This window comes from Lithobates pipiens, unplaced genomic scaffold, assembly GCF_037356315.1.
Source record: "Lithobates pipiens isolate NorthernLeopardFrog02 unplaced genomic scaffold, aLitPip1_a1.2 Scaffold_27, whole genome shotgun sequence".
NCBI lineage: Eukaryota > Metazoa > Chordata > Amphibia > Anura > Ranidae > Lithobates > Lithobates pipiens.
The window spans coordinates 231821850-231848169 of record NW_027507788.1 but is presented as its reverse complement, the minus strand read 5'-3'; the positions used below and the strand labels follow the sequence as shown (position 1 = coordinate 231848169).

The 26320-nt window shown below is 52.3% G+C and overlaps 2 protein-coding genes and 1 long non-coding RNA gene across 3 annotated transcripts in view; 2 read left to right on the top strand and 1 right to left on the bottom strand.

The window, feature by feature from the left end:
• LOC143934638 (uncharacterized) overlaps positions 1-26320 on the bottom strand; it is a 45627-nt gene that overhangs the window by 10391 nt on the left and 8916 nt on the right. The window lies entirely within an intron of this gene.
• On the top strand, positions 1717-7844 carry LOC143933334 (uncharacterized). The gene is made up of 3 exons (XM_077456201.1): positions 1717-1752; positions 6148-7345; positions 7535-7844. The coding sequence occupies exons 1-2, from the start codon at positions 1717-1719 to the stop codon at positions 7111-7113; spliced, it is 1002 nt and encodes a 333-aa protein (XP_077312327.1). The 3' UTR covers positions 7114-7345; positions 7535-7844.
• Positions 8717-11290, top strand: LOC143934634 (uncharacterized). The gene is made up of 3 exons (XM_077458392.1): positions 8717-8899; positions 9510-9638; positions 9738-11290. The coding sequence occupies exons 1-3, from the start codon at positions 8771-8773 to the stop codon at positions 10524-10526; spliced, it is 1047 nt and encodes a 348-aa protein (XP_077314518.1). The 5' UTR covers positions 8717-8770; the 3' UTR covers positions 10527-11290.

Sequence of the window (26320 nt, the reverse complement as noted above, 5' to 3'; positions counted from 1 at the left end):
GGGAGGGTTCCAATGAGCAGAAGGTCCACTTTAGGGTGGAGCTCCGCTTTAAGCTCAATTCTGACAGCTCCTCTGTTACATTTCAGTAACAGAGTGCTCCGTGTAAAACCTGCCAGTGCCACCTGCCAGCGCCAACCAGTGGCATCTGCCAGTGCCACCGCCAATCAGTGCCAACCAGTGCCACGGCCAATCAGTGCCACCTGCAACCACAAACCAGTGTCACCGCCAATCAGTGACACCTACCAGTTCCAAACCAGTGTCACCTGCCAATGCCAACCAGTGTCACCTGCCAATGCCATCTGGCAGTTCCACGTGCCTGCCAGTGCCACCTGCCACTACCAATCAGTGCCACCGCCAATCAGTGCCAACTAGTGCCACCGCCAACCAGTGCCACCTGCCAACACAAACCAGTGCCACCACCAATCAGTGCCATCTGCCAGTGACAACTAGTGCCACCGCCAACCAGGGCCACCTGCCATCACCAACCAGGGCCACATGCCACTTCCAAACCAGTGCCACCTGCCAATCAGTGCCAGTGCCAATAGTGCCACCTGCCAGTTCCAAACCAGTGTCACCTGCCAATCAGTGCCAGTGCCAATAGTGCCACCTGCCAGTTCCAAACCAGTGCCACCTGCCAGTGCCAGCCAGTTCCATCTGTTGCCAGCCTTACTCTCTTTCTGGTCAGCCCATAACCCTGATGTACCAGCGTTTCAATGGAGTTATTGACTGGGTGCTCCATTGTGAGTTAGGGATAGGGGGTGAAAATGAGTGGCCTTACCCCGGGAGCTGACAATCCATACCACTCTAAAAAAAAAAAAAAAAACTGGCTCCTAAATTCAAAGCAAATTTGTCAACCCCTGACATACACACAACCCATGTACTTATTGTACAATCCTAATAAACACACATTTATAAGCAATATTTAAAGTGGTTGTAAACCCACAAAAAACAAAACAAAGGTGCCAATTGGTTCAGTGCCCCCCAATGCCACCTCCCCATGGGCAGTGCGGATAATGCCCCCCCCCCCATGGGCAGTGCAGATAATTCTGCCCCGAGAGGCGGCTCTAGGCTTTGTGAGGCCTTAGGCAAAACTCAGACATGAGACATGAGAAAAATAATTAAATAAACCCCCCCCCCACAGCGCTGCTGGCTTCCCTCCTCTTCTCTCCCGCTGACTGGGGGATCTTCAGATAAAGGGGCTGGTAAATATGTCATTTACCAGCCCTTACTTTTCTAAATGAACACAATGGGTGATCGGTACTGATCACTCACTGTGTTCATTCATAACTGAAGCATAGTAAGCTGTGTTTTCTCTGCTTCGGTTTATGAATTAATAGGAGACTTTGTCTCCTGTTCATTCATTTGCAGTGAAGCTGAGGCTACAGAGAAAAGGACTGGGGAATATCTGTCCTCAGTCCCTTTCTCTGTGTCAAAAGTGAGACTTCAGGGGTCTGTTTAGACCCCTGATATCTCACCAAAGAAACCAAAAAACTCACCAAAAAACAACATTTTGGGTTTTAAAAAAATTGTAAGAAAAATAAATAAAATTAGACAAAAATTTCTAATCAGACCAAAAAGTCATGCCCAATATGTAGCATAATTTAGCCTCACTCACTGTTTTCTGTGGTGCTCTGTGTATGCCACAGGTCACCATCTTCCTAGTAGGGGCCCCAGGGCATTACTTTGTCCATGATGCTATTATGATGGCACGGTACAATGGTGGTAAACATGTGTAGTAGAGGAAAATGGAGGGTATGACAGAGGGTAGTATGGACATGAGAGGAGTGCGGAGTCTATGTGGGGGGGTGGTATGTATATGAGAGGGGTGCAGAGTGTATGGGGGGTAGTATGTATATGAGAGGGGTGAGGAGTGTATGGGGGGTAGTATGTACACGAGAGGAGTGCAGAGTGTACGGGGGGGTAGTATGTATATGAGAGGGGTGCAGAGTGTATGGGGGGGTAGTATGTATATGAGAGGGGTGCAGAGTATATGGGGGGGGTAGTATGTATATGAGAGGGGTGCAGAGTGTATGGGGGGTAGTATGTATATGAGAGGGGTGCAGAGTGTATGGGGGGGTAGTATGTATATGAGAGGGGTGCAGAGTGTATGGGGGGTAGTATGTATATGAGAGGGGTGCAGATTGTATGAGGGGTAGTATGTATATGAGAGGGGTGCAGAGTGTATGGGGGGGTAGTATGTATATGAGAGGGGTGCAGAGTATATGGGGGGAGTAGTATGTATATGAGAGGGGTGTAGAGTGTATGGGGGGGTAGTATGGGGGTAGTATGACATGGGAGGGGTGCAGAGTGTATGGGGGTAGTATGTACATGAGAGGGGTGCAGAGTGTATGGGGGGTAGTATGTATATGAGAGGGGTGCAGAGTGTATGGGGGGTAGTATGTACATGAGAGGGGTGCAGAGTGTATGGGGGGTTAGTATGGGGGTCCACTGTGCTGCAGACACGGCTCTCACCGCCCCCTCCCTCATCCATCTCTAGTCCCTGCATACAAGTCACAAGTGCCCCCATAAACTTGTCAGCTCACCTCCCTCCACACCCGACAAAAGGAACTCCTGCATGTCCGTGCTTTCATCCATCCCTCTTGGGTTCAGCAGAGGCCGCCAGCTCCGCCTCTATAATCTGTCCTCAGGCAGCGCTGGAGCCTCGAGGACACAGAGAGGGGGCGCTGGAGAGTGCAGAGCCTGAGGCAGAGAGCGCGGCGCTGGTCACATAGCACTAGCAGCGTTGTCACTGTGTTCAGTAGTTGCTTGCTGAGCCTCGCTCATCCCGCTCACTCGTCCCGCTAGTTTGGGGACACTGACGGGAGATATTCGCTGCCACTCACACGCACCGGTCAGGCAAATTAGGCGATCGAGGGGCCCCTATGAGTTGCGAGGCCTAAGGCGATCGCCTAATTTGCCTAATTAGAGAGCCGCCTCTGGCCGCCCCCATGGGCAGTTACGGACAATGCCACCCCCCATGGGCAGTGCGGATAATGCCGCCCCCCCATGGGCAGTGCGGACAATGCCATCCCCCAAAGGGCAGTGTGGATAATGCCGCCCCCCACCATGCGCAGTGCGGACAATGCCACTCCCCCATGGGCAGTGCGGACAATGCCGCCCCCCCATGGACAGTGTGGATAATGCTGTCCCCCAAAGGGCAGTGCGGATAATGCCACCCCCCATGGGCAGTGCGGATAATGCCACCCCCCATGGGCAGTGCGAACAATGCCACCCCCCATGGGCAGTGCGGACAATGCCACCCCCCATGGACAGTGCAGACAATGCCGCTCCCCCCATGGGCAGTGCAGACAATGCCGCTCCCCCTATGGACAGTGCGGATAATGCCGCCCCCCCCATGACCATCCCACATGGGACCTAGATCCCTCCCCCGCTGTCTCTTTGATGGTCTCATTGTGATTGCACCTCTGTAGTCATGTATGTCAATCTTTTGTTTTCATCCCCAACAATCCACGTCTGCACACTACTGGGAGGTCCATACACACGCAGATGGACGGTTATAGATCTCTTATTGGCACCGTCTCCCCGGGATTTTGTACTTGTTGAAAACCAGAAGATTACTTAGCAGTGCCCCAAAGAAAACATGAAATAGTCCCTCCTGTTCCCTACTGAATGGACAAAGAATAACGGATTGTCTGAACTGCCTTAGGGCTCATTTAAACATGTTGTGCCCTCTGAACAGCAATCCTCTTCAGAGGGTATTTGACAGGAGGCAAGAAGGTGTTATATTGCCTCCTCACCACCTGTTTAACCCCCTGACATCCGCGCTATGGGCAAATGACGGGAACAGCGCGGATGTGAATTCCCGGGAGACCGTCATATGACATCCCCCTGTGCACGCTCCCTGCGGAGGGCGCCGTGATCACCGAGTCACTGAGACTCAGGTGACCACCAATCCAAGTACGGGGCCAATCCCGACCCCTTATCATGTGATCAGTTATCAGCCAATGACGGCTCATCACATGATGTAAACAGGAGAAGAACAAAGCCGATCACCGACTCATCTTAAAGGGACATCGACCCCGAAAAGGAAGAGGCGATTATGCCTCATTTATAGAGTAACAGTGCCCACCAGTGCCACCTATCGATGCCCACTAGTGCCACCTATCGATGCCCACCAGTGCCACCTATCGATGCCCACCAGTGCCACCTATCAATGCCAAGTGCCACCTATCAATGCCCAAAAGTGCCACTTATCAATGCCCACCAGTGCCACCTATCGATGCCCACCAGTGCCACCTATCGATGCCCACCAGTGCCACCTATCGATGCCCACCAGTGCCCCCTATCGATGCCCACCAGTGCCACCTATCAATGCCCACCAGTGCCACCTATCGATGCCCACCAGTGCCACCTATCAATGCCCACCAATGCCACCTATCAATGCCCACCAGTGCCACCTATCGATGCCCACCAGTGGTGCTAATCATTGACACCTAGAAGTGCTGCCTATCAGTATAACTGATCAGTGCCCATCACTGCCACCCATCGGTGCCCATCAGTGCCACCTCGTCAGCGTACATCAATGACAGACAAAAATTACCCGTTATAACATTTAACAAAAATGTAAAAAATATGGTTTTAATTCGGTCTTTTTATATTTAAAAAAAATAAAAACCGCTGAGGAGATGAAATACCACCAAAGGAAATCTCTATTTGGGGGAACAAATGATACAAATGTCATTTGGGTACAGTGTTGTATGACCGTGTAATTGTCACTCAAAGTGCGACAGCGCTGAAAGCTGAGGATTGGTGTGGATAGGAGGGGGAGGGGGGTTTAAGTGGCCGGTAAGCAAGGGGTTAAACATGACAGCATTTTCTACACATATGAGATGGCTGTGTGCTGTGCAGGTTTTATGCCCCTTACACTGTTAGGAAAATGTTGTCACCCCCTCATTTCTTCACAGAGCACACCACCTCCTTTTCCTCTGCTGGCTGAATGTGATGTGGGGGGGCGCAGGCTCAGGCCCTGGCTCTTATAGGTGGTAGGGGGCCCAGTCATGTAAGCTGATTTCTAGCAGCGGTCCTGGGTGTGGGCGAATGGCCCTGAATGCAGACAGTGCATGTCATATTAGAAGAAGTGGCTGCGTGCGTGCAGCTGTGCGTTCTACTCATTGTCAATGGACTGCCTGCATGCAGCACCTGGAAGATACAGATGTTGTAGAAACGTCCCGTTCATGTTATATGGGCCTCATCACCCTTGTAAACAAGGCCAGACAGACGGACAAAACCAACACAAATAAAACCGCACTAATTCATTATCCATCAGCATTTTAATATGCACTATGCCTTTACCCCAAGTGCTGTCATTAGAAGTGTCTGCGCTCCTAAAGCCGGCCATAGACACTTCCAATCTCACCCGGCTAAGCAAGGACCAGCCAAGATTCTAACCATGTATGGGCAGGCGGATTACGGGCTGGGTACAACCAGCCCCTCTGATTTTTCATGCCATTATTGCCAGCCAGTGGGTCGGGATGAGTGGCAGGAAACCAGCATTTTTATACAAAGTACAACATTAGTCCTCCTTGTGTCCCTGTCCTGTAGAGTTTATTCATGGTCTCTGGCACCAGCGTTTTCATCTCTTCTCTCCATAATTTGATGTTCTACAAAGAAAAATATATGAAATGTAGGTGAAGGTGCTAAATCTAATTCCTCTCTTTTTTTATTGTAGGTGTACGCGGTATTGACTGCACACCACAGTGCAACCCGGACGTGTCCACTCCACCGGAGTGCGACCAGGACGTGTCCACTCCACCGGAGTGCGACCAGGACCTGGCCACTCCACCGGAGTGCGACCAGGACCTGGCCACTCCACCGGAGTGCGACCAGGACGTGTCCACTCCACCGGAGTGCGACCAGGACCTGGCCACTCCACCGGAGTGCGACCAGGACGTGTCCACTCCACCGGAGTGCGACCAGGACGTGTCCACTCCACCGGAGTGCGACCAGGACGTGGCCACTCCACCGGAGTGCGACCAGGACGTGGCCACTCCACCGGAGTGCGACCAGGACGTGTCCACTCCATCGGAGTGCGACCAGGACGTGTCCACTCCACCGGAGTGCGACCAGGACGTGTCCACTCCACCGGAGTGCGACCAGGACCTGGCCACTCCACCGGAGTGCGACCAGGACGTGTCCACTCCACCGGAGTGCGACCAGGACGTGTCCACTCCACCGGAGTGCGACCAGGACGTGTCCACTCCACCGGAGTGCGACCAGGACCTGGCCACTCCACCGGAGTGCGACCAGGACCTGGCCACTCCACCGGAGTGCGACCAATTCGTGTCCACTCCACCGGAGTGCGACCCGGACGTGTCCGCTCCACCGGAGTGCGACCAGGACGTGTCCGCTCCACCGGAGTGCGACCCGGACGTGTCCGCTCCACCGGAGTGCGACCCGGACGTGTCCGCTCCACCGGAGTGCGACCAGGACGTGTCCGCTCCACCGGAGTGCGACCAGGACGTGTCCGCTCCACCGGAGTGCGACCCGGACGTGTCCGCTCCACCGGAGTGCGACCCGGACGTGTCCGCTCCACCGGAGTGCGACCCGGACGTGTCCGCTCCACCGGAGTGCGACCAATACGTGGCGCCTCCACCGGAGTGCGACCAAGACGTGGCGACTCCACCGGAGTGCGACCAAGACGTGGCCACTCCACCGGAGTGCGACCAGGACCTGTCCACTCCACCGGAGTGCGACCAGGACCTGTCCACTCCACCGGAGTGCGACCTAGACAATCCATCCATCCGCAGCACACACCATGAGATCGCCTCACAAGTACCATCCAGCGTGGTCACCAAGGACCAGTCATGTGTACTCTCCTTTGAACACATGACCTGTTATGGAGTCCTTGGACAGGGGGCCTTTGGGAAGGTGATCTTGGCCTCTCATCCCGCCATTGACCAGAAGCTGGCGGTTAAACTTGTGGAAAAGAGAGAATTACTTCATAATGAAGACGAGAGTGAGATGGTTTTCTTAGAACGTGACGTGCTGAAAGTAGCCAGGGAGTGTCCATTTATTACACATCTGTTTGGAACGTTCCAGACAAAGGTAAGTCTTTTCACCTTCCAATTTCTTTACCAGACCAGACAGAAGTAGCATTGCAATAAGAACAGTCCAGTAATGGCGGCCTACTTAGTTCCTCTGCCCGGTTTTACTAAATTAAGTGTGTCTGTCTATTCCTCCACAAAATGAAATCCTGCATGTCTATAATGTAAACTTTATCTCTTGTGTTCACACAGAATCATCTCGCCTTTGTCCTGGAATGTGTGACCAGAGGGGATCTCCATCGTGCCATGGCAGGAGCTCCATTTCCTGGGGGCACCATAAGGTAAGATCAATGAACGGGTCACTCTGGAGTCGGGGGTGACTGACCACAGCCAGTGATGTAGTCAGCCCCTTCACCTGAGCCTCGTCCATCCATACCCCTATGTATTACAGGGGGAAGTCATTTCATCTTTAGATTTCATTACTCTGTGATGATTTGTGATGCTAATTCCTCTATCTCTTTCCCCATCAGATACTTCATAGCAGAAATGATCTGTGGTCTGCAGTTTCTGCATTCTAGGACGATCATCCACAGAGACCTCAAGCCTGGAAATATCCTTTTGGATGACTCCAGGCACATCAAAATAGCCGATTTCGGCTTGGCAGGGGTCGGTGTCACGGAGTTCAGGAGGATTCGAGGACAAACGGGAACACCAGGGTACTTGGCGCCAGAGGTAAGATACTTGCTATCCACCTGATATTAGACCTAATTGTAATATTTGTTATAATGGGATATAGAGATAAGCTAAACGGAGGTAATTTTTCACTAAATTAAAGCGGTTCTGCACCTAAAAAAAAATATTAAAAGCCAGCAGCTACTAATATTGCAGCTGCTGACTTTTAAAAAAATCACACTTACCTGTCCCAGGGTCCGGCGATGTCGGCGGCAGATGACGAGCGATCGCTCGTCTCGCTGCTGCCCCCGCCACCATCCTCTGTCAGGGAATCGGGAAGTGAAGCATTACAGCTTCACTGCCTGGTTCCCTACTGTGCATGCGCGAGTCGCGCTGCGCGTCTCTTATGGTCCCCCGCTGTGTCTCTGGGAACTGTGTGTTTCCCAGAACACAACGGGGGGGGGGCATCTGCGGCGGTCTGCCCGGAAGTGGGTGCAGATACCTGGATTATCCAGGTAACTGCACCCCCCTCCCCCCTGAAAGGGGCCGATTGTGGCACCGGAGGGGGGGAGGGATCAGATTAGCGGAACTTCCCCTTTAGGGTGAAGAACCGCTTTAAGAATTTCTTTACTGGTGACCTGGTTGGTTTCAGTGGGTTTCCAGGCTGGAACAATATTCCAGGGGTATTTGTCCCCATTGGTTTGTATTGGTGACCATTGTCATTGGGAAAGAAAGTGAGTTTTAGATATTTCCCCAGAACACGAGGGGAGGAGAAACCTTCAACGGGCACACCTGTTCTGGTGAAATTTACCTCAATTTGGAAGATTTCAACCAATTTCCTTTTGTGTCTCTGCGAGACCTAAAGCCCCACCTCCAATATTCACAAGCTCCGCCTTGGTTTGAGGTCTTTTGAGCACAATTTTAGGAGTCCTGGGAGGATTCATAGATCCCATATATCAGCATTGAGTCGTCTCCGTCCTCTACCCAACAATCAGCTCATCCTTCTTTTTCTCTTTATGTTTCTACAGGTTCTTCAAAACATTCCATACTTCGGAGCGGCTGATTATTTCTCCCTGGGAATAATCGTGTATAAGATGGCTTTCGGCAGACATCCCTTTCTGACCGGCAGCGAGTCCGCAGAGGAAGAAGTGAAGATCGTGACCACAAGGGAACCGCATTATCCAGATATCATAGACCCGAATCTCCGTGACGTCATAGAGAGGGTAAGTATACATAGAAATTTTACACCTTTTAAGTGACAATGTTCTTTCCCTGTTGCATACATTATATCTTATTAGGATTTTATTAAACATGGTTCCACCTTCTTACCATCACATATCGATGGAGGTCATAGCTGTACTTTCAGCAAGCTGACTGCTTAATGGAAGGATCTGCCTTCCCCTGTCATAAGGAAAGAAGCAGCCCTTTTTAATTTACGGTCCGGGTGGTTCCATTGGATAGTGATGGGGCCAATCGCACACACATTGAATTCAATTTCTGGGGACATTCCGTGCACAGACAACATATAGAACTCCCCTGGGACTGCCAGAGTCATAAGAAAAATCATGGCAGGTGCAGATTTCATAGAAATCTCTTTTTTAATACATTCCTAATTCACATTTAATTGCAAAATATCTGATGTTTCTTTCCTTTAATAACTATTCTGAACTAATATGACACAAATAAGGCCCCATGCTACCATCCAATCCAATCAGGATGTAGTAGCAGGTCAGAAGGCAAAATAATAGAGAGAATCAGAATCAAATATTACATTGTTCATAGATTGTTCATGTTATTCCAGTGTATCTTATTATATTTTGTTCCTTTTTACAGTTCCTATGTAAAGACCAAGAGCTGCGGATGAGTCTAGTAAGAGATATAAGAGGACACCCCTACTTCAGCAAGGTGGACTGGAAGGAGCTAGAGAAAGGGAACTCACCCCCACCATTTCCAAATCGACATGTAAGTATACGGGAGGAGTCCCAGCACAATGGGGGGATTTCTAGGGATTATTTCCCTATCGATCAGAAACATTGACAAAATACTTTTTTCTCTTTCCAGATGCATGAGGAAGACCTGGGGGAAGGAATTCCAGGGGATGTATTCATTAAAAATGAAGACAATGGGAGGCAGATAGTTCCATGCCAGCAGAAGAGATTTGAGGGCTTCTCCTACCTGAGCAAGAATGTGAATTGCAGCCAGTGGCCTAATACTCACCACTGGAAAACCAGTATCAACCCAGAGCCTCGTCGCCACCATCCGAGGGGCAATAACATTAACATACAGCCTCAATACCACCATTTGAGGGCAGAGCTTCATTACCACCATCTAAGAAGCAATGACATCAGAGAGCCCCGTCACCAACATTTGAGGGCTGAGCCTCATTACTATCATCCGAGGGTAGTGATAAACAAAGAGCCTCCTCGCTACCATGCGAGGGCAGAGCCTCCTCGCTACCATGCGAAGGCAGAGCCTCCTCGCTACCATGCGAAGGCAGAGCCTCCTCGCTACCATGCGAGGGCAGAGCCTCCTCGCTACCATGCAAGGGCAGAGCCTCCTCGCTACCATGCAAAGGCAGAGCCTCCTCGCTACCATGCGAGGGCAGAGCCTCCTCGCTACCATGCAAAGGCAGAGCCTCCTCGCTACCCTGCGAGGGCAGAGCCTCCTCGTTACCATGCGAAGGCAGAGCCTCCTCGCTACCATGCGATGGCAGAGCCTCCTCGCTACCATGAGAAGGTAGAGCCTCCTCGCTACCATGCGAGGGCAGAGCCTCCTCGCTACCATGCGAGGGCAGAGCCTCGTTACCACCATCTGAGGGATTTGACCTCAACTGAGATTTTCCTGGTGTGAGACGGTAACACAAGCAGTACTGAGTGAGATAATTGTGGCACACTGGCAATGATATCCCTACACCATACATAGAACCATACATAGAATGTATACATAGGGCCATACATATCACCATACTCAGCATGCCCACCTAGTATCACACATACCACTATACATACCACCATCAGGGCCACCAATAAGGGGGTACCACTGGTTCTCCTGTAGGGGCTGGGCACAGAAAACATGAGGAATCGTTGCGGCGGGCGGATGCACTGATCAGTGGGGGGGCACTGATCTGTGCAGATGCTCAATGCATATATTCTGAATGTGCCCCAAACGATTGTAAACAAGCATGCAAGTGTGTTTTATTGCATACATACCTGCGTATATAGCACCATGCATACCATCATACACAGCATGTCTACATACCACCACCAGGGCCACCAATAAGGGGGTACCACCAGTCCTCCTGTAGGGGGCTGGGCACAGAAAACATGAGGAATCGGTGCGGCGGGCGGAGGCACTGATCAGTGTGGGGGCGCTGATCTGTGCGGATGCTCAATGCATATATTCTGAATGATCCCCAAATATGATTGTGAACAAGCAGGTAGGTGTGTTTTATTGCATACATACCTGCGTATATAGCACCATGCATACCATCATACACAGCATGTCTACATACCACCACCAGGGCCACCAATAAGGGGGTACCACCAGTCCTCCTGTAGGGGGCTGGGCACAGAAAACATAAGGAATCGGTGCGGCGGGCGGAGGCACTGATCAGTGTGGGGCGCTGATCTGTGCGGATGCTCAATGCATATATTCTGAATGATCCCCAAATATGATTGTGAACAAGCAGGTAGGTTTGTTTTATTGCATACATACCTGCGTATATAGCACCATGCATACCATCATACACAGCATGTCTACATACCACCACCAGGGCCACCAATAAGGGGGTACCACCAGTCCTCCTGTAGGGGGCTGGGCACAGAAAACATAAGGAATCGGTGCGGCGGGCGGAGGCACTGATCAGTGTGGGGCGCTGATCTGTGCGGATGCTCAATGCATATATTCTGAATGAGCCCCAAATATGATTGTGAACAAGCAGGTAGGTGTGTTTTATTGCATACATACCTGCAATACATATGTTCTGTATGGTTCTATGTATGTTTTTTTCTCTATATGAGATGAACTGGGCACCCTAGACTGATGATTCAGGGACAATCCGATCGCCTTAGGGGGTCAGGAAGGAATTTTTCCCCCCCTTGGAGCCCATCTGGCCGGGGGGGTTTTCGCCTTCCTCTGAATCATCTTAAGGTTTAGGCTTAGTGTAAAAAGGCCCTGCCTTTGAGGAGTCCTAGGACAACCGTCACTGATCTCCGATGTTCTCCGAAGCCCGACAATCATTTCCATCTATAGATTTATCTCCAATAAAGATTGGTCGTACCTTAATTGTCTTTGTATGTGTTTTTTTTTCTTCTTTTTTCTAAGAAATATAATGAGGAATGGCAGCAGGGTGAGGAATCTTGCCCCATACTTCACCACTAGGGATGAGCTTCCATTTCAAGAGGAAGATCGAACATTATGGTCCGTTGGTGCCAAATTAGAGCGGCGTGTCACGGCCCATAATGCACTGCGTCATAGCAGTGCATTGCTGGCTGATGATTGGCCAAGCATGCACGATGACCCGCATGCTTTGGCCAATCACAGTGCCGTCAGCGAAGAGAGCCATAATTGGTCACAGGCCAATTTTTGATGCAATACTTTGCAGCAGGGCTCATTCCTGCGCCCCAACTAGAGTATCTGTAAGGGGTTGCAGTGTTGTGGCACCAGTGCCTAAGGCCCAATTTTTCTGCCCCTGTTCAACAGAGGCATGTAATTACAATTCTTGATCTAATATTTCACAGCAGGGCCCGTTCCTGCGCCCACCCAGAGTAACTGTGAGGGATTACAGTGTTGTGGCAACACCAACACCTAAGGCCCACATTTTTGCGTTTATATTTTGAGTATATAGGGCAGGCCCCTACTTTCAAACATCCAACTTACAAACAACTCCTACTTTCAAACAGAAGGAGACAACAGGAAGTGAGAGGAAATCTACCCCTAGGAAGGGAAATTCTCTCCTGTAAGAGTTCCTCGTTTCACAAAAAAACACAAATTTTAACAATCCAATTGTCATTGGGACAGAAAGTGAGGTGAAATCTTCTGAACAGGTGCGCACAGACAGCAAAACAAATTATACAGGGGTGATAACCCTTCCCTATGTTTTCCAAAAAGCTTAAAAATAGATTTTTTGGCTGGAGCGACACTTTAAAAATGTACCAGTTAAAAATTACAAACAGATTCTACTTAATAACAAACCTACACAGTCCCTGTCTTGTTTGGACTGCCTGTATACTGCTGTTCTGAGTATATAGGGCCTGGGGGCCTCAGGCCTTTCCTTTTTATAATTTGGGTGCGGGGTTCTCCTTAATGTCCATACAAGACCCAAAGGGACTGGTAATGGGCTTGGGGGCGGGGTACCCATGCCTTTGTTCTCAATGATTTTCATCCATATTGCCGTGACCAGCAGGTGCGGACTGACAACTTATGGGGCCCCCGGGCAATAGGAGATCATGGGGCCCCCTGTGTCCCTGTCTGTACGCAAACCACAGAAAACACCAACTTCTTATTGCACAGCGCCCACATTACATACATTAGTCCCTTCCCCCTTTAGCTACAGTGGCTGCAGCTAATGCCGCGTACACACGAGCGGACTTTTCAACATCCAAAGTCAGACGGAATGAGTCCGTCAGACTATTCGATCGTGTGTGGGGCTGCAACGGACTTTTGATTCGCAAAAGTCTGACGGACTTTAGAAATGAAACATGCTTCAAATTTTTCCAACGGAACTCCGCCAGACCCAGTTCCTACCGAAAAATCCGCTCGTGTGTGTGCTATTCCGACGGACTAAAACTGACGCTAGGGCAGCTATTGGCTACTGGCTATGAACTTCCTTATTTTAGTCCAGTCGTACATCATCACGTTCAAATCCGTCTGAGTTTGGTGTGATTGTGTGTGGCCAAGTCCGCTCAGTCGAAAAGTCCGTCAGAACTCTGTCGGAACTCCGGCAGAACTCCTTCGGAAGTCTGTCGGACATAAGTCCTCTCGTGTGTACGGGGCTTAAGGATGTACACACGCTGCAGCAGGAATTATACCTCCTGTTGCTTTTGGTGGGTGATTTTGACCCATTCAAGTAAATAGGACCACTCTGCAAACACCTAGCAACTTTGTGCAATGCACGAAGTTGCAGCATGCTAGTGTGGGATCCAAGTGGTTAAAGCAGGTGATGAAGAGGCAATACAAATCTTAACCCTTTTTTTCGCTGTACTGCACAAGGTTGCACGGCCTTTTGCAGAGCATTCACTTGAATGGGTTACACTTGGCAGGCACTACACCGGCTAAGTGTGACAGGGTGTATAATTCCTGCTGCAAATGCAACATGTGTAAACCCCTGGCCACTACAGTTGAAAAGGGTATGGTTGGGGGTGAGAAAAAAAAACAGGGCTCAACTATGAGGTTTTACCACCCCCAAACTGTGAATGTAGACAATCCCTAACTGTCCTGCGCCTCCTATCAGAGTTGGTGTTTAGGGGACACCTGGTATGAGGACAGAGAGGGACTCCTGAGATAAGGACAGAGATGGGCCCATGGGATGAGAGCAGAGAGGGGGTCCTGGGATGAGAGCAGAGAGGGGGTCCTGGGATGAGAGCAGAGAGGGGGTCCTGGGATCAGAGCAGAGAGGGGGTCCTGGGATCAGAGCAGAGAGGGGGTCCTGGGATCAGAGCAGAGAGGGGGTCCTGGGATCAGAGCAGAGAGGGGGTCCTGGGATCAGAGCAGAGAGGGGGCCCTGGGATTAGAGCAGAGAGGGGGTCCTGGGATCAGAGCAGAGAGGGGGCCCTGGGATTAGAGCAGAGAGGGGGTCCTGAGATGAGAGCAGAGAGGGGTCCTGAGATGAGAGCAGAGAGGGGGTCCTGGGATTAGAGCAGAGAGGGGTCCTGAGATGAGAGCAGAGAGGGGGCCCAGGGATTAGAGCAGAGAGGGGGCCCTGGGATGAGAGCAGAGAGGGGGCCCTGGGATGAGAGCAGAGAGGGGGCCCTGGGATGAGAGCAGAGAGGGGGTCCTAAGATGAGAGCAGAGAGGGGGTCCTAAGATGAGAGCAGAGAGGGGGTCCTAAGATGAGAGCAGAGAGGGGGGTCCTGGGATTAGAGCAGAGAGGGGGGTCCTGGGATGAGAGCAGAGAGGGGGTCCTGAGATGAGAGCAGAGAGGGGGCCCTGAGATGAGAGCAGAGAGGGTTCCTGGGATGAGAGCAGAGAGGGGGTCCTGGGATTAAAGCAGAGAGGGTTCCTGGGATGAGAACAGAAAGGGGGGGTCCTGGATGACAGCAGAGAGGGGGTCCTGGATGACAGCAGAGAGGGGGGTCCTGGATGAGAGCAGAGAGGGGGAGTCCTGGATGAGAGCAGAGAGGGGGGTCCTGGATGACAGCAGAGAGGGGGAGTCCTGGATGAGAGCAGAGAGGGGGGTCCTGGATAACAGCAGAGAGGGGGGTCCTGGATGACAGCAGAGAGGGGGGGTCCTGGATGAGAGCAGAGAGGGGGAGTCCTGGATGAGAGCAGAGAGGGGGAGTCCTGGATGAGAGCAGAGAGGGGGGTCCTGGATAACAGCAGAGAGGGGGGTCCTGGATGAGAGCAGAGAGGGGGGTCCTGGATGAGAGCAGAGAGGGGGTCCTGGATGACAGCAGAGAGGGGGGGTCCTGGATGACAGCAGAGAGGGGGGGTCCTGGATGAGAGCAGAGAGGGGGAGTCCTGGATGAGAGTAGAGAGGGGGGTCCTGGATGACAGCAGAGAGGGGGGTCCTGGATGACAGCAGAGAGGGGGGTCCTGGATGACAGCAGAGAGGGGGGTCCTGGATGACAGCAGAGAGGGGGGTCCTGGATGAGAGCAGAGAGGGGGGTCCTGGATGAGAGCAGAGAGGGGGAGTCCTGGATGAGAGCAGAGAGGGGGGTCCTGGATGACAGCAGAGAGGGGGGTCCTGGATGAGAGCAGAGAGGGGGGTCCTGGATGACAGCAGAGAGGGGGGGTCCTGGATGACAGCAGAGAGGGGGGTCCTGGATGAGAGCAGAGAGGGGGGTCCTGGATGACAGCAGAGAGGGGGGGTCCTGGATGACAGCAGAGAGGGGGAGTCCTGGGTGACAGCAGAGAGGGGGGTCCTGGGTGACAGCAGAGAGGGGGGTCCTGGGTGACAGCAGAGAGGGGGGTCCTGGATGACAGCAGAGAGGGGGGGTCCTGGATGACAGCAGAGAGGGGGGGTCCTGGATGACAGCAGAGAGGGGGGGTCCTGGATGACAGCAGAGAGGGGGGTCCTGGATGACAGCAGAGAGGGGGGTCCTGGATGACAGCAGAGAGGGGGGGTCCTGGATGACAGCAGAGAGGGGGGGTCCTGGATGAGAGCAGAGAGGGGGAGTCCTGGATGAGAGCAGAGAGGGGGAGTCCTGGATGACAGCAGAGAGGGGGGTCCTGGATGACAGCAGAGAGGGGGGTCCTGGATGACAGCAGAGAGGGGGGTCCTGGATGACAGCAGAGAGGGGGGGTCCTGGATGAGAGCAGAGAGGGGGGGTCCTGGATGACAGCAGAGAGGGGGTCCTGGATGACAGCAGAGAGGGGGTCCTGGATGACAGCAGAGAGGGGGGTCCTGGATGAGAGCAGAGAGGGGGAGTCCTGGATGAGAGCAGAGAGGGGGGTCCTGGATGACAGCAGAGAGGGGGAGTCCTGGATGAGAGCAGAGAGGGGGGTCCTGGATAACAGCAGAGAGGGGGGTCCTGGATGACAGCAGAGAGGGGGAGTCCTGGATGAGAGCAGAGAGGGGGAGTCCTGGATGAGAGCAGAGAGGGGGAGTCCTGGATGAGAGCAGAGAGGGGGGTCCTGGATAACAGCAGAGAGGGGGGTCCTGGATGAGAGCAGAGAGGGGGGTCCTGGATGAGAGCAGAGAGGGGGTCCTGGATAACAGCAGAGAGGGGGGGTCCTGGATGACAGCAGAGAGGGGGGTCCTGGATGACAGCAGAGAGGGGGGTCCTGGATGACAGCAGAGAGGGGGGTCCTGGATGACAGCAGAGAGGGGGGGTCCTGGATGACAGCAGAGAGGGGGGGTCCTGGATGACAGCAGAGAGGGGGGGTCCTGGATGACAGCAGAGAGGGGGGGTCCTGGATGACAGCAGAGAGGGGGGGTCCTGGATGACAGCAGAGAGGGGGGGTCCTGGATGACAGCAGAGAGGGGGAGTCCTGGATGACAGCAGAGAGGGGGAGTCCTGGATGACAGCAGAGAGGGGGAGTCCTGGATGACAGCAGAGAGGGGGAGTCCTGGATGACAGCAGAGAGGGGGGGTCCTGGATGACAGCAGAGAGGGGGGTCCTGGATGACAGCAGAGAGGGGGGTCCTGGATGACAGCAGAGAGGGGGGGTCCTGGATGACAGCAGAGAGGGGGGGTCCTGGATGACAGCAGAGAGGGGGGGTCCTGGATGACAGCAGAGAGGGGGGTCCTGGATGACAGCAGAGAGGGGGGGTCCTGGATGACAGCAGAGAGGGGGGGTCCTGGATGAGAGCAGAGAGGGGGAGTCCTGGATGAGAGCAGAGAGGGGGAGTCCTGGATGAGAGCAGAGAGGGGGAGTCCTGGATGAGAGCAGAGAGGGGGAGTCCTGGATGACAGCAGAGAGGGGGGTCCTGGATGACAGCAGAGAGGGGGGTCCTGGATGACAGCAGAGAGGGGGGTCCTGGATGACAGCAGAGAGGGGGGTCCTGGATGACAGCAGAGAGGGGGGGTCCTGGATGACAGCAGAGAGGGGGGTCCTGGATGACAGCAGAGAGGGGGGTCCTGGATGACAGCAGAGAGGGGGGGTCCTGGATGACAGCAGAGAGGGGGGGTCCTGGATGACAGCAGAGAGGGGGGGTCCTGGATGACAGCAGAGAGGGGGGTCCTGGATGACAGCAGAGAGGGGGGTCCTGGATGACAGCAGAGAGGGGGGGTCCTGGATGACAGCAGAGAGGGGGGTCCTGGATGAGAGCAGAGAGGGGGGGTCCTGGATGAGAGCAGAGAGGGGGGGTCCTGGATGAGAGCAGAGAGGGGGGGTCCTGGATGAGAGCAGAGAGGGGGAGTCCTGGATGAGAGCAGAGAGGGGGAGTCCTGGATGAGAGCAGAGAGGGGGGTCCTGGATAACAGCAGAGAGGGGGGTCCTGGATGAGAGCAGAGAGGGGGGTCCTGGATGAGAGCAGAGAGGGGGTCCTGGATAACAGCAGAGAGGGGGGGTCCTGGATGACAGCAGAGAGGGGGGTCCTGGATGACAGCAGAGAGGGGGGTCCTGGATGACAGCAGAGAGGGGGGTCCTGGATGACAGCAGAGAGGGGGGGTCCTGGATGACAGCAGAGAGGGGGGGTCCTGGATGACAGCAGAGAGGGGGGGTCCTGGATGACAGCAGAGAGGGGGGGTCCTGGATGACAGCAGAGAGGGGGGGTCCTGGATGACAGCAGAGAGGGGGGGTCCTGGATGACAGCAGAGAGGGGGAGTCCTGGATGACAGCAGAGAGGGGGAGTCCTGGATGACAGCAGAGAGGGGGAGTCCTGGATGACAGCAGAGAGGGGGAGTCCTGGATGACAGCAGAGAGGGGGGGTCCTGGATGACAGCAGAGAGGGGGGTCCTGGATGACAGCAGAGAGGGGGGTCCTGGATGACAGCAGAGAGGGGGGGTCCTGGATGACAGCAGAGAGGGGGGGTCCTGGATGACAGCAGAGAGGGGGGGTCCTGGATGACAGCAGAGAGGGGGGTCCTGGATGACAGCAGAGAGGGGGGGTCCTGGATGACAGCAGAGAGGGGGGGTCCTGGATGAGAGCAGAGAGGGGGAGTCCTGGATGAGAGCAGAGAGGGGGAGTCCTGGATGAGAGCAGAGAGGGGGAGTCCTGGATGAGAGCAGAGAGGGGGAGTCCTGGATGACAGCAGAGAGGGGGGTCCTGGATGACAGCAGAGAGGGGGGTCCTGGATGACAGCAGAGAGGGGGGTCCTGGATGACAGCAGAGAGGGGGGTCCTGGATGACAGCAGAGAGGGGGGGTCCTGGATGACAGCAGAGAGGGGGGTCCTGGATGACAGCAGAGAGGGGGGTCCTGGATGACAGCAGAGAGGGGGGGTCCTGGATGACAGCAGAGAGGGGGGGTCCTGGATGACAGCAGAGAGGGGGGGTCCTGGATGACAGCAGAGAGGGGGGTCCTGGATGACAGCAGAGAGGGGGGTCCTGGATGACAGCAGAGAGGGGGGGTCCTGGATGACAGCAGAGAGGGGGGTCCTGGATGACAGCAGAGAGGGGGGGTCCTGGATGAGAGCAGAGAGGGGGGTCCTGGATGACAGCAGAGAGGGGGGTCCTGGATGAGAGCAGAGAGGGGGGTCCTGGATGAGAGCAGAGAGGGGGGTCCTGGATGACAGCAGAGAGGGGGTCCTGGGACAAGAGGCAAGCAGCATCTCTTTGATTTGGGAGAGTGTAACAGGATATGTGCTGCGGGATACTTTTGGATTGGGATTGGGTAAAGAACTTGTCCTAATAGGGGGATCGGATTTGAAATCTCCCCACATCACACCACCTTGCAGCACAAGTTCGCTGCTCTCCTAAAACTACCCCCACCATCACTTCTCAGTGTATGCATCCTGACCCCCCCCCCTTTCTTGGTTACTGGGACAGTCACAGTGTGTCCCCCTCCCCTATCAAACTATATACACACCGCAGATGACCAGCACAGCTCTTGCAGTGGATGTCTTTCCTCCCCGGCTCCTCCCACCTCCTGTCTGTGTACACCGGAGCCAAGGAGGATCCTCTGTGAGCTCTCTCTGTGTGATGTGTGCAGGCTCAGTGGGGAGAGATGCCAGTGTCGGCTGTTAGTGCTGGAAAGGAAAGATCGCTGCGTGGGGAACCCGGGCAACCTGCAACACATGTGGGGGAGGTGTCCTGACTCTGAGTGCTCACGCTAGCGTGCCCCTGTCGGACCAGATACCGGAGCTCAGTGCTGGAACTTGTTACAGCATTGGGCTCCATGATCAACACAGACTACCAGGAGCCTCTCATGGGGCCCCCTGCTGGCCCCGGGCCCTCGGGCAGTGCCCGAGCGCCCTAATGGTCAGTCCGCCCCTGGGGACCAGACATTACATTAAAGCCGCAAGCAGTTTTAAATGACTTTTATTCCTTTAGAAATGTCATTTTGTGCAGGGACAGTTCTAAACACGGGAAACACAGGCCACTTTACAGGCATACTATAGACACCCCCCAGGCATGATATTTAAAGGAATGTTTCACTTTTATTTTTTCACTTTAAGCGTCATTAAAATCACTGCTCCTGAAAAAACAGCCATTTTTAAAAATGTTGCATTAATACATGTACCCTGGGGCAGGACCCGGGTCCTCAAACCCTTTTTTTAGGACAATAACTTGCATATTAGCCTTTAGGCCAGGTTCACACTATAGCGATGCGGGAACGCCGCGAATCCGCGGCGTTTTCCCGCATCGCACACCTCCCGCCGGCAGTTCACACTGCCCTATGCGGACGGCTGGGAGTGTCAATGATATGTTAATGACACCCCCAGTTCCGTCCGCATATCGCAGTGCGATCTGCAGACTCGCACAGGAATCGGATCGCATGGTGTGAACACCCATGCGATCCGATTCTATTGCGGGCCAAAAAAAGGGTCCCGTGCGAGTTTGCTGCGGGAGCGATGCGAATTCAGCCATACTATCTGTATACTATCTGTATGGCTGAACTCGCATCGCAACGGAGATCGGATGTGATTTGCACTGCAGTGCGGTGCGAATCACATCCGGATCTCCCCCCGCAGCAGTGTGAACCCGGCCTTAAAATTCACACTTTTGATTTCTCACGTTCGAGTCCCATAGACTGTAACGGGGTTTGAAAGTTTGCGCAAACTATCGGTCCGTTTGCAAGTTCTGGTGCAAACAGAACCGGGGGGTGTTTGGCTCATCCCTATTCACCACCCTTCAGCCATGGGATAGCGATAGGAAACACCCCAAGTCTAGTCTCTGTAAATGAGTCATATTATGACAACAGGTATAATGTTTGCAGGTACAGGCTGTGTGTATATATATATATATATATATATATACATGGAGTGTAGTCTGGGGCCTGATTGTCAGGGCTGGTCAGCCCTTCCTTCTCTGAGCTGGCCGCTCAGCTGTCAGATAATTGGCAGCTCTCATCTCTCTCCACAGTTTACCAGCTGTTGTGGATGTGCTCGTCAGTCCCGCCTACTTAAAGATCTGCAGGTCTCTTCATTCCTGCCTTCGCCTTGGTCACATCACAAGAAACCATCTCCTGCGTTTCTGTTTAACCACTTAACAACTGGCCCATAGCCAAATGACGGCTACAGGGCGGTTGTTTAACTCTGGGAGGCCGTCATATGACGTCCTCCCAGAATTCCGCTCTCGACCCCTGGGGCGCGCATCCGCGACCGCCGGGTCTGCATCACGGTAAACGGCCGCTCATCGCGTCAAAGACGGAGTGATCCCTTGTAAACAAACCGGCGTCATGTTATGACGCCGGTTCCTCCCTCCCCCTCTCTGTACTGATCGGTACAGAGAGGGAGAAGAGATCGGTGTCAGCAGCGCTGTGGACTGCATCTGCAGTGCCCACATCGCTGCTCACCGAAATTTAACCCCTCAATTCCCTGCCAATACTCTGCAACACCCTGCAATACTCTGCAATACCAGCTAATACTCTGCAATACTCTGCAATACCCTGCCATTACTCTGCAACGCCCGCAAATACTCTGCAACACCCCGCAAATACTCTGCAACACCCCGCAAATACTCTGCAACGCCCGCCATTACTCTGCAACGCCCCGCCATTACTCTGCAACGCCCCGCCATTACTCTGCAACGCCCCGCCATTACTCTGCAACGCCCCGCCATTACTCTGCAACGCCCCGCCAATACTCTGCAACGCCCCGCCAATACTCTGCAACGCCCCGCCAATACTCTGCAACGCCCCGCCAATACTCTGCAACGCCCCGCCAATACTCTGCAACGCCCCGCCAATACTCTGCAACGCCCCGCCAATACTCTGCAACGCCCCGCCAATACTCTGCAACACCCGCCAATACTCTGCAACACCCGCCAATACTCTGCAACACCCGCCAATACTCTGCAGTACAATTCCAGCCAATACTCTGCAATACCCTGCCATAAATTGCCATACCCGGAGATACCCAGCCATAATCGGAGATACCCTGCAATACCCAGCCATAGACATCCCCCACCTCCCGCCGCCCTCCGGTGCTTCTACCGACTCGCCAATACGATCAAAGCCAGAATCTTTTTTTTTTCAGGCTTCCCAGCTTAGAGGTGAGATGCGGGGTCTAATTGACCTCATATCTCACTGTAAAGAGGACCTGTCATGCCATATTCCTATTACAAGGAATGTTTACATTACTTGTAATAGGAGTAAAAGTGATCAAAAAATAAATTTTGGGGGGAAAAAAATGTCAAACTAAAATAAATGAACAATAAATTATTTTTATTTTTTTTAAAGCGCCCCTGTCCCCATGTGCTCACATGCAGAAGCGAACGCATCCGTAAGTCCCGCCCACATATGAAAACGGTGTTCAAACCAGACATGTGAGGTATCGCTGCGAACGTTAGAGCGAGAGCAATAATTCTAGCCCTAGACCTCCTCTGTAACTCAAAACATATAACCAGTAAAAAAAATGTAAAGCGTGGCCTATGGGGATTTTTAAGTAGCGACATCGGGCGTGTGCAATTTTGAAGAGTGACATGTTAGGTATCTATTTACTCAGCATAACTTCATCTTTCACATTATGCAAAAATTGGGCTAACTTTACTGTGTTTTTTTTTTTTTAAGCACAAAACTGTTTTTTTTCCAAAAAAAAGCATTCGAAAAATTGCTGCGCAAATACCGTGCAAGATAAAAAGTTGCAACGACCACCATTGTATTCTCCAGGGTGTTTGCTAAAAAAAAAACATATATAATGTGTTGGGGTTCTATGTAATTTTCTAGCAAATAAAATGATGATTTTTACATGTAGGAGAGAAATGTAAGAATTGTCCTGGGTGCTCCAGAACGCCTGATGGCGCTCCCTGCATGTTGGGCCTCTGTATGTGGCCACACTGTGTAAAAGTCTCACACATGTGGTATCGCCGTACTCGGGAGTAATGGCAGAATGTGTTTTGGGGTGTAAGTTGTGGTATGCATATGCTGTGTGTGAGAAATAAACTGATAATATGACAATTTTGTGAAAAAAAAAGTAAAAAAAAAAACTTGATTTTGCAAAGAATTGTGGGAAAAAATGACAACTTCAAAAAACTCATCATGCCTCTTACTAAATACCTTGGAATGTCTTCTTTCCAAAAAGGGGTCATTTGGGGGATATTTGTAATTTTCTGACATGTTGGGGTCTCAAGAATTGAAATAGGCCGTCAGTACTTCAGGTGTGATCAATTTTCAGATATTGGCACCACAGCTTGTGGACTCTATAACTTTCACAAAGACCAAATAATATCCACCAATTTGTACTTATTTTTACCAAAGATATGTAGTGGTATAAATTGTGGCCAAAATTTATGAAGAAAAAATTACTAATCTGCTAAATTTTATAACAGAATCAAAGAAAAATTAATTTTTTTACAGAATTTTCTGTATTTTTTCTTTTATAGCACAAAAAATAAAAAACCGAGCGGTGATTAAATACCACCAGAAGAAAGCTCTATCTGTGTGAAAAAAAGGACAAAAATTTCATATAGGTCCAGTGTTGCATGATTGAGTAATTGTCATTCAAAATGTGAGAGCACTGAAAGCTGAAAATTGGTCTGGTTATTAAGGGTGTTTAAGTGCCCGGTGGTCAAGTGGTTAAAGTCAGGCTTTGCTGACATCCCTTCTGGCTCCTTATCCTGCTTGCTGTCCCTCTACTTGTATCCCTGACTTCTGGCCTGGCTGACTACCCAATCCAGTTACTGGACTCTGGCCTGGCTGACTACCCAATCCGGTTACTGAACTCTGGCCTGGCTGACTACCCAATCCAGTTACTGAACTCTGGCCTGGCTGACTACCCAATCCAGTTACTGGACTCTGGCCTGGCTGACTACCCAATCCAGTTACTGGACTCTGGCCTGGCTGACTACCCAATCCAGTTACTGGACTCTGGCCTGGCTGACTACCCAATCCAGTTACTGGACTCTGGCCTGGCTGACTACCCAATCCAGTTACTGGACTCTGGCCTACACTGGTGGTCAGTGGAAAGAATGTCCTTCCTACACTGGTGGTCAGTGGAAAGAAAGTCCTTCCTACACTGGTGGTCAGTGAAAGGAATGTCCTTCCTACACTGGTGGTCAGTGGAAAGTCCTTCCTACACTGGTGGTCAGTGGAAAGAAAGTCCTTCCTACACTGGTGGTCAGTGGAAAGTCCTTCCTACACTGGTAGTCAGTGGAAAGAGTGTCCTTCCTACACTGGTGGTCAGTGGAAAGAATGTCCTTCCTACACTGGTAGTCAGTGGAAAGAATGTCCTTCCTACACTGGTAGTCAGTGGAAAGAATGTCCTTCCTACACTGGTGGTCAGTGGAAAGAAAGTCCTTCCTACACTGGTGGTCAGTGGAAAGAAAGTCCTTCCTACACTGGTGGTCAGTGGAAAGAAAGTCCTTCCTACACTGGTGGTCAGTGAAAGGAATGTCCTTCCTACACTGGTGGTCAGTGTAAAGTCCTTCCTACACTGGTGGTCAGTGGAAAGAATGTCCTTCCTACACTGGTGGTCAGTGGAAAGAATGTCCTTCCTACACTGGTGGTCAGTGGAAAGAATGTCCTTCCTACACTGGTGGTCAGTGGAAAGAATGTCCTTCCTACACTGGTGGTCAGTGGAAAGAAAGTCCTTCCTACACTGGTGGTCAGTGGAAAGAAAGTCCTTCCTACACTGGTGGTCAGTGGAAAGAATGTCCTTCCTACACTGGTGGTCAGTGGAAAGAAAGTCCTTCCTACACTGGTGGTCAGTGGAAAGAAAGTCCTTCCTACACTGCTGGTCAGTGAAAGGAATGTCCTTCCTACACTGGTGGTCAGTGTAAAGTCCTTCCTACACTGGTGGTCAGTGGAAAGAATGTCCTTCCTACACTGGTGGTCAGTGGAAAGAATGTCCTTCCTACACTGGTGGTCAGAATGCCATATTTACAGACCACCTTAAAGATCGTTGGCGTCATGCTGATGGCCGTGTGAAGTGGCACTGGACCCAAAACTATGCAAACACTATCAGATGGGAGGTCAACCAACCACAGCTCAAGAAAGTCCAGGCAACCTCTGGAGCAACCCTAGCTGAGAATAGCTGCTGTATATATTGTATATAGAACAATCAGTCCAAACATGTGTGATGTTAGAACATGAAAAGAGAAAGTTACATTTGTGAAAGACGTTCTACTAATTTGATGTTAGTACAGCAGTGAACAGATGGTGGGGGTGGCACCAAATCCAAAGATGACATCAATGTGAAATGATACCGAAAGCAGAAACCATTTCAAGGGGAAGGACAGACAACCCGCTCTCTGGATTTGGTGCCCTCACCTTCTTCCTCTGACGGGAAATTCTGAGAATTAAAAGGGGAAATGAGTACACAGTGTTTCCAATAAATAAGAACGGTGTACCCCAACTCTACAAACACCCACCAATGGGATGATGTCAGTGAAGGCAGAGGCGGCTCTCTAATTAGGCACAAAAGGCGTTTGCCTAAGGCCTCACGCTCCCGGGGGCCTCGCGGCCGCCTCATTTGCCTGATTTGTGCGTGGGAGGATGGGAGGGAATGTCCCCGGTCAGTGTCCCCAAGCTGGCAGGGTGAGCGGGTCGGACTGGTAAAGGATCGCCGTGGAGGTGGAGCTGGCAGCCGCTGCTGAACCCGCCAGCTGCATTAGTGACACCAGTGTCAGTGCCAATTAACCCCTATTTGGTGCACCATGAAAGGTTCATAAACACCGACACCGACACTGGGGTCACTAATGCACCACAAAGGGGTAAATTATCTGCCCCTGGTGACTAATGTATCAGTGACCAGTCATGTATTTGATACTGCCCAACCCCCATACACTCCGCACCCCTCATGTACATACCTCCCACCTCCATACACTCCACACCCCTCATGTACATACCTCCCACCTCCATACACTCCACACCCCTCATGTACATACCTCCCACCTCCATACACTCCGCACCCCTCATGTACATACCTCCCACCTCCATACACTCCGCACCCCTCATGTACATACCTCCCACCTCCATACACTCCGCACCCCTCATGTACATACCTCCCACCTCCATACACTCCACACCCCTCTCATGTACATACCTCCCACCTCCATACACTCCGCACCCATCTCATGTACATACCTCCCACCTCCATACACTCCACACCCCTCATGTACATACCTCCCACCTCCATACACTCCACACCCCTCATGTACATACCTCCCACCTCCATACACTCCACACCCCTCATGTACATACCTCCCACCCCCATACACTCCGCACCTCTCATTTACATACCTCCCACCTCCGTACACTCCACACCCCTCATGTACATACCTCCCACCTCCATACACTCCACACCCCTCATGTACATACCTCCCACCCCCATACACTCCGCACCTCTCATGTACATACCTCCCACCTCCGTACACTCCGCACCCCTCATGTACATACCTCCTACCTCCATACACTCCGCACCCATCTCATGTACATACCTCCCA